At 41.7% G+C, this 9,319-nt stretch overlaps 1 protein-coding gene across 1 annotated transcript in view; it reads right to left on the reverse strand.

Annotated features, from left to right (window-relative positions):
• The window catches only part of SMTNL1 (smoothelin like 1), a 56,883-nt gene extending 48,215 nt beyond the window's left edge, over positions 1–8,668 (reverse strand). The window contains exon 1 of the mRNA XM_072425232.1: positions 8,018–8,668. Within this exon, the coding sequence (XP_072281333.1) occupies positions 8,018–8,379 (362 nt within the window). The 5' untranslated portion in view covers positions 8,380–8,668. The remainder of the gene's footprint in view (positions 1–8,017) is intronic.
• Positions 8,669–9,319: the final 651 nt, after the last annotated feature.

The following is a 9,319-nucleotide window of genomic DNA, read 5'->3' on the forward strand; positions in this document are numbered from 1 at the left end:
AAAGTCAGAAAATTTCCCGAATGCTGCAGCAGATGGTAGAGCTGGGAGAGGTATAAAGTGTGCCATTTTAGAAAAAACGGTCCACGACTACCCAAATTACTGTACAGCCATTTGAAGGAGGGAGATCCATGATAAAATCCATGGATATATGACACCAGGGTTCAGTGTGAATAGGTAGTGGAAGAAGTGGGCCTGCAGGGGCGCAGGTGACAGACTTGGTTAGAGCACAGACAGCACAAGCCTTGACATTCTCTGAATCCTGTGGATCAAAGGAGTGAGATAGAGCATCTGCTCGGGAGTTACCAGAACCGGGTTTAAAGGAAATCACAAAATTAAAACGAGAAAAGAACAAAATCCAACGGGCTTGCCGGGGGTTGAGATGGCGTGCAGACTGCAGATACTGGAGGTTCCTATAATCAGTAAAAATTGTGATCTTATGAGGGGAACCCTCCAAGAGGTTTTACCTTTGCTTCAGAGCTAGCTTGATAGCTAGCAGTTCCCTGTCCCCAATTGAATAATTCTTCTCCGCCTGGGAGAACTTCTTGGAAAAGAATGTGCATGGTCATCTGGCACCAGCGGGGCTCTGGAAGAGAATTGCTCCCACTCCAACAGAGGAGGCATCAATTTCGATGGTGAAAGGCTTGGTTACGTCTGGCCTAACAAGTGCTGGACTGGAAAGAAAAGCCTGTTTGAGGGCCTTGAAAGCCAGAATAGCCTCAGAGGGCCAGTCCTTAGGATTAGCATGCTTCTGTGTTAGAGCGGTGATGGGAGCAACCAGCGTGGAATAATTCCTAATAAATTGCCAGTAATAGCTGGTAAATCCTAAAAAGCGTTGAGTATCCTTAAGGTCGCAGGGTAGTCCGCAGTAAAGGCAGAGACCAGATGAGAGACGTGGGACCTCTCTTTTTGGGATAGTCTTGATCGGCCCAGCTGCATCAGTTCTTCAGAGATGGGGGGGAACAGGGGGGGCTGGAGTTTGCAGGGGCCGCTGAAAGGATGGTGCGAGCTGTGGGACAAAGACTTTGCGATTTCTCCTGGAAACGCTCTTGGAAGCGGATGTCTATCTGGATTGCCAAGGAGATCAGGACATCCAGAGACGAGGGAATTTCCCGACCAGCCAACTCATCCTTCACGTGGTCAGAAAGGCCTTGCCAGAAGGTAGCGTGGAGCGCCTCATTGTTCAGCAGCGAATTCAGCAGCCAAAGTTCAAAACCGTACTGCATACTGACCAACAGTAAGCGACCCTTGGCGGAGACACAGGAGCATGCTGGCTGCAAAAGAGGCGCGTGCGGGTTCATCAAACACCTTTTTTAAGAGGCACAGGAAGGCTTCAATATTGCTGGTAACAGGATCCTTCCTCTCCCAGAGTGGGGTTGCCCATGCCAGAGCTTCTTTAGACAGCAAGGAGATGATATATGCCACTTTGGCCTGGTCAGTGGGGAAGTTATGTGGCTGAAACTCAAAATGGATGCCACATTGATTGATGAAGCCACGGCAGGTCTTTGGTTCCCCAGAGAATCGCTTTGCAGGTAGTAAGTTTAATGCAGAGGCCACTGTGAAGGCAGGGGACTGGGTCTGGACTGGTGGTTCAGCTGGTACACTGAGAGAAACAAGCAGCTGATCCAGGCGAGCAGAAAGTGCATGAAGCTGGCAAAGCACCTGGATTTGGGTAGCTTCCTGGGCGTCGAGCCTCTGGGAGAGTAGCTGGTTGGGGCCTGCTAGGGTCTGGGAAGGGGTAGTCATGTTTCGTACAAACAGTCACGCACGGAGAGACAGGACCACTGGGGGCGTTATGGAGGTTGTGCGAGCCCTGAAAAGAGCCAAGGCCCAGAGTTTTTAACCGTAACCAGGTTTTCTCTAGAGCCTCTGATGGTGAGGATGATGCGCTGCTGGTTACAGCCAGGTTGGGGTCTTTGGGCACACCAAGGTGGGCAAGCAAGCCGAGGTTGAGACAGGCAGCAAGCAAGAGAGGTCAGGTCACACACCAGCCATGCCAGCGGCATGGACGGAGTTGTTAAACAGTTTTGAAACAGACGCACGCCCAGCATTAGGACTGCCCGCATGCGCAGGGGAGAGATGCCTGTGCTTTAGTGAGTAACAGGTAAGTGTGGCAGTTTTGATCTCAACTGTCCCCTGAAGAAGCCGAAACGCATCCGGCACCTTGAGACACTTTTTTGATCAGTAAAATAGCAATATGAAAACGATGTACAACATTCACCACATGTTGGCATAATATTTTTTTTTGTCACCTGTATTCACTTTATATTATGGTACCCTTTGGGTTTAAAACAGTTGGTCTTTGTTAGAATTAGGACCACATTTTAATTCTTCACACAAATAAATGCAAACATTCCATTGCCTATCTGTCTCTATCCTTTCCTAAATATATCATTATTTACCAAGCTAGGCAACATATTCCAATTTATTCATACCAAAGTAGAAACCCCTCCTACTATACAATACAATACAATTGGTACTAAAAAGTAAATAAACATGTCTCAGTTTGTCCGCACAGGGGATCAGTGTCTGTACTATTCAGCAAAGCAACACAAAGTCCTGGCTAGGTTTGAAAAGGTTTCCTTTGTCAGTTACCTCACAAGACTGCAAGTAGTCTCTGAGCATGTACTTAGCTACAAACTCTTTCCCTGAACTATGGTTCAGCTGCCTTAATCACCAGCTAAGTCCAGGAGAAGTCATGGTCAATGGGATTGGGAATCCACCCCATCCTGCTCTTATGGATTCCCAGTGAAACCAGCCCCAGTACATGTTTTGAAACAACCCTGTGTAAAACGGTATAGTAAGTATCTTACTGATATAGTAAGTATCTTACTGCTAGCATCACAGTAAGTGTACTTTAAAAACCGTGGAGCCACATATCTCCTATCCATTACTTTTCAAGACAACATGAAGGGTACTGCAAACACCATTGTCACACTATTTTCGATAAGATTTTTTTCTATGCGCAACAAGGCAGTTACCCCTGGATACTCAAGGACTACTTCAGTTGCCTCAGTACATAGACAAATATCTGTATTTTGTGATAAATGAATATAGTGAAACGTATGGCTCCACAACACAAATAATCACAACTTCTTGAGTAGATTGACCCTTAGTTTCTTGTCATGGACTTACATTGCTTTTTTTCCCAAATAGGTATACAATCATATTACAGATTTGGAGCTGATGACCCAAAATTTCTAAACATTACACCCCTTCCATCAACACACCCTGTGCTTTACTTTAGTAACCAATACAACTTTTACCATGCCTTTTAAACCATGAATACTATGCCAATGTTTCCTTCCAAACTAATGACTCCATCTAAATTTTATACACCACAACCAAACTATTGTAAAATGTGGGAATGTATACAATAAAATGTGGGAAACTGGGGTATACCTCCCTTTGGGAAAGGAATCCCATATAAAAGTTCTTCCATTACCTGAAAAGGACCCCAGACAACCAGCCTCATATCATCCAATCTCTTTATTAAATTTAGATGCCAAGCTGCTTCCCTCTATTTTGGCTAGATTTTTACCTGACCTTATTTCACCTACCCAAGTGGGATTTGTTAGGGGGAGATCTGCAGTGACAATAATTTGCAGAGTACTAACAGTGATAGAATATGCCAAACAACACCTTCATCTGATGCATATCCCCTGCTTGTTTCAAACTCTGCAAAAAATTGGTATTCAGGGAGCATATTATGAGCTGCTGACAGCAATGTATTCAGAAATCCAAGCCAGAATTAGTACACCAGGATTTCTGTCAAACCCGATATCACTGAGGCGAGGCACGAGACAAGGATGCCCTTTGTTCAACATTGCTATTGAACCGTTAATATACCGAGTTAACACCAGTACTCTACTACATGGTACTGAACTACATAACATAACACTCAAAGCTGCATTTTTTGCAGATGATTTACTATTGTTCACGTCTAATCTGACACAAGATATCCCATCTGTGCAGACCATACTAAAACACTTTGAAAAAGTGGTTGGTCTTAAAATCGATTTTTCAAAAAGTGAGATCATCCCTCTGACTAACTTACAAAGCAGAGCATGGTTGAGTACCTCACCCTTCACCATCGTCAAGCAACATCTCACATATCTCGGTATACGAATAGGGAAAACGCCGACGTCTCTATACTGAATAAATTATACTCCCATATTTCAGAAAATGCAAAGAGAAATTAATCTGTGGGAAAACCTGCCACTCTCCTTCATGGGAAGATGCCAAATATTAAAGATGGTGATGTTCCCCAAACTGCTGTATCCACTCCAGACAAAACCAATATTACTAAAGCATGCAGATATTCCGGCCATATATAAGTCCTTCTTAAAATTTTTATGGCAAGGTAAAAGGTCTAGAATCTCTACTACAAAGTTGTTTCTGCCAACAATGGAAGGTGGAGTTAATTTCCCCAATATCAGATTTTATAATATAGCATGTAATCTCCGACATGTGCTTGATTGGTTGAAAGAGACTTCGTACCATTCGAACCCTAAACTAGGACAAGCACTGGTATATCCCTGGTGATTGACAGATTGATGTATATATATATATATATATATATATATATATATATATATACACACACACAGAGGGGTACACTGGCCGGAGCCGCGGACCACCAAAATGTTTTGTGACTGCAGACCACCGGTTGGCGACCGCTGATTTAGATGATGCTAATAAAACGAAATTCCTTGATAAGTGGTTTGATTTTATGGATTTTAATCTTGAACCATTAGAACTACACCAAATCTTACATTGCCACCGCCATTCAACTTGGCATATCCTACATTTTCCTTGAATGTACAACGTTCTCATATACACCAGACAGTATTGACACATGGTAAAGGTGTCCGAAACATCACTTTGCCTCTGTAGCTCTATTGATTGAATGTTTTGGCCTATCAAGATTGGATAAACCATCAAGATCGAATAAACCCCCCCCCCCCCCCCCCCCATCAATTACAAAAAAAATACCTGAGATTTTTCCTATTGTTTTGAGTAAAATAAAACTGAAGAAAAATTGTTACAGCTAGACAAGACACATTACAGTTTTATTAGTAAGTTCGAGACAGATTGACAGTAGAAAGCATTTTATTGTTATCATTTTTTCTTTGACAAAGGAAACTTTGTAATGCTGTAATGCAATTGATGTTTACACAGTCCTTTTTTTCTGTGATATACCACTTGTTGTTTGTAATATTTTGAATGCTTTGCTATGTCTACCTGTTTTTCTAAATAAAGTTTATAAAAAAAATGTTAGCAACATCTTGTAAAGATTACACATCATAAAATGGTACTTTAAAACTATAAAACTATATAATTTATAAATAGGTTCCAGTTGCTAAATCAGAAACGGATCCTTTCCATAAGTTCAAGCTCAGGCCACGGTTAGACAGTGCAATACATTTGGAGTTTAGGTGCCTTTTACTGCTCTGTGTACTGTAGGTTGGGTTAGGACTGTGTGGATGGAAGAGAGGGGCTCAGTGTGGAACTGGGACCTGTACATTATTGCAGGTAGGCTCATATCTTCTATAAATTAGTTCAGCTTCTACTCAGTGCTGGGAAACATTTTTTCTACTGCTTTCTGTAGAGAAATCAGTTTTTTTTTTAATCATAGTGGTATGGCCTCTGTTTACCTGGTATAATTATACATGAAGAGTGTGCCCATTACCTTTCTGTAGATAATCTTTAAATAATGATTTTCTAGTTTGGGGTAATATGTATGAAAAAGCGATTTCTATCATTGTTGATATTATAATTCAAAAGTAACAAATTTTCACCTCTACACGTCTTTTTGGCTGTGTCTACTAAAGTATATGGCAGCATTGTCAAACTTACCTTCTCTTTGCTAAAGCGCTGGCGCCTCTCTCCTGCACAAGCAGGCTGTTCTGACCCTGATACCCTTTTAAGTCTAATCAGTATCGCTCTTTTCACCAGCCTCAGGAAATAGACTTCTTATCGTCCCTGGCAATTTAGCTAGACAGCCAGACGCAGCACTCAGCATTCGTGCATTTCATCTCCACTAGTGCAGAGCCCCCTAGCTCTGCTGAGCATTTCCTCTACACCTGTATATTAATATAGTGCCAGTCCCAGCTCCTGGGTTTGCCCTGTGTTGCCCAGTTTGTTGTTTCTCTGCCCACTTCCTTGTGCTGTTCCAGTGTTTCTGACGTGACCCCTGTGCCTCCTGTGTTCCCCTGGGTGTGCGGTGGCCCCAGTGTCACCAGTGTACTTTCTGGTTCTTGACCCCCTGCCTTTGTTCCTGACCTCTCTTACCTGCTGCCTGCCTTAACCCTGGCCTTCCCTAACTATTCACCTGCCTAGTGATTTGGTACCATGCTTTATGCCCACCCTGGTGTGCCCAAGGACCACAACCTGGCAGCAGCCAGCAGCACAACATCCTCACTACTAGAAGGTCTGGAAAAGACTAGGCTTCCGCTTAGATTCTTTACCTTGGTCCTCCTCGGGGCTCACACCACTATTGTTCAAGCCATAGCTCCCACTAGAGGCTATGTCTCCCCTGTGACAAGCATCAGCAGCCATGCAATATTAGTGTTGAATAGCTCGATGTGGGGGTGTTTTTTTTTCCCATCACAGCACCTCGAATAACTATTTGACGGCAGACTCGCCACTAAACAGAAATACAGCAGAATTTGCATAGGGAAACCATTGTCTAGCCTACTGGTCAAATTTCCTATGCTTGTACATATAGGAATGACCAAATGAAACAATATGTCACACATCTTGACATAAGCGTGTACCTATAAGTTGTTCTTTTACAATATATTATCGCACAAAAAAAACTTTTGGCCAAGTGTTTAGCTCACTATGCACAGTCATGCCAGGAACACGAAGATAATCCTAGTTACCCTAAAAAGGAAATGGAATTTCAAGCCTCAGTAAAAACATCTTTGGGGCAGTGCAATGGCATGGATACAAATGTGTACTCATGTGTCACCAGTTCTCATTGTGCCTCTCTCCTGTTCTGTGAAAACATGCTAAAACATTCTTTTGGTGTTAGGTTACTTCTAGGAAACACCTGCTGCTCCACAATCCCATTACGGTTGTCACTGGTTGTAGCAGGATTCGGGAGAAGTCAGCTAGTCACTGGTAGGGGGACGTGACAGGCACATGTACTAACCCTATCATGCATAAGGGAACTGTTGCTGCAATGTTTCCATATTGCAGTATTAGCAATAAAAACTTGTAGTGGATAACTTGTCATATATTGTCATGTCATGTGTATCATATGTCATGATATTTTTAGATATATGTACCTATGTTTATGCCAAATATTCAGTAACCCCCCAAAAATTTGCTGCTTTGAGAAAATCTGTTAAATGGCAACCATTTATCTTTTTATTTATGCAAGCAAGAGTGCCAGCTGTGTGTTATTATTTCTACCACTAGCATTAACTAGCAATAGGACTAATTTTAATCAAAAAAATCTTGTCAGTGTACCACCAATTTTTCTAAAGGAAGAAACAATGACATATACCATACCAATAATGTGGCTATTGTGATTTTTTTGTTTTTTTGGAAGGGGGTTGTTGTTATATTTATTTTCCAAGGGTGCAAGCAACCCTAGATTCAGGTGAATGCATTTATAGCAGAAGATACATGCAGTCACAATACGATGCAGTCTTTTCTGTCATAAATATGTAAGTGAATGTCTGATTTACTGCTTTACAAATGGTGTAGTGACATTTTCACTATCACACTTTTATATACACACAATTATCAAAGTAGAAGTGGAGCCTCACTACAGCATCCACAATATACTTATTATGCACTGTAGGACGCTATGTTAAAAAGGGTGACAAAAAAGGACATATGTAACATTTGCCCATAGTTTAGTTTTAGGGGGGGGGGTCTAAATCTGGCCCTCTGTTTGCTAAAAAGATATTATATTTTTTAAACTATTTTTTAAAAACCTATGGGGCCATATGGGAAAAATATAAGGAAGGGGAAGAAGAGTTTTAGCACAACAGTTTTGTCTTACCTATCCGCTTGGGCATTAAAGTCTGTAGGTTCCAAATCAAGTGTGCTTTTTGTACTTTGTTGCCTCTGTTTAGTATCACTCTCTTCATAAGCTTCTGCTGGTTGGAGACATGCCTTTTCTTCTTTTTTGTTAGTGCTTTGGGTAGACATCTCATCTTTAATTGTAGTTGTTTTTTCTGCTTCATTATCAGTCTTTTGTTCTTCTGGTCTCTCTACTTCAGCTTCAGAACTGTTTTGTATTGGATTAAACACATTTCTTCCTTGCAGTTCATCATTCTTTGTTTCTGTCATTACCTCTGCTGCAGCCGATCCCTGGTCTAAACTTTGATCTACGACATTTTGTGTTGTCCCTTTACTATCCATTTTCTAACTTTGAAAATAAATTTAGTCCAGCTTTTATTCAAAAGGCTTTAATTTCCTAAGTATTCTCCAAAAATAAAGAATTTTGAAAATACTTTCAAGCTTTCTTCTTTTAAGAAAGATGCTTGTTCTCTCATCTAGCTAAAACCGACCCTCTAAGCTCTAGGAAGTAACTGTCTTTTCTTTCTTTCCTCCTAAGTGTATTTTTATTCTGGGTTAGCTGGTATTATCCATGCTCCTTATGACGATGTAGGCTACCAGCTGTCAGCTCAGTTCTCCTTCCTTAAACAGCTAAAAACAGTTCTGCAATATGTCACTGTTACTCTGACGGTTTCCAAGAAATACTGGTAAACACAACACTTAAGGGCAAATGTACATTATGAGGTCATGTAACATTTATCAAATATCCACTGCAGGCTAATTGTTTATTGTGATTCATCTTTATGTGGGCTCCATATTTTACAGCACTACAGTCACTGTGTATAAACAGCAGGTTACCCCTGAGCATCCCACTGCCAGCCAGCAATATCATAGTGCCAAATCCTTTTGTTTTTCAGTACAATTAGTAATGTGCAATCCAATGTTTGTGTGTAAAATGGGAAACTCCATATATTTATACATAACCCTCCCCCCAACTATCCCCAATCCACCCTCCACAAGTGACTGATCCCTGTCTGATCTTTCTGCCACCACTGTCCCACCCCCCTATTTTAGATATCCTCCCACCATTCCTCTAAAACTTTCCCCTAGCACAGCAGACCCACTTCCATTTAGGTGTAAACCATTTCTGGCATACAGGTTGTACCGCAATACAAAGTCATCCCAGTGCTCTAGGAACCCAAACCATTCCCTTTTACACCAGGACTTAAGCCTTGCATTTAACTGTCTAAGCTCCCTCTGCCTTTCCTGTGTTGCACACAGAATATAACCTTGGAGGTCCTTT

This window comes from Pyxicephalus adspersus, chromosome 10, assembly GCF_032062135.1.
Source record: "Pyxicephalus adspersus chromosome 10, UCB_Pads_2.0, whole genome shotgun sequence".
In the NCBI taxonomy this organism is placed as follows: Eukaryota; Metazoa; Chordata; class Amphibia; order Anura; family Pyxicephalidae; genus Pyxicephalus; species Pyxicephalus adspersus.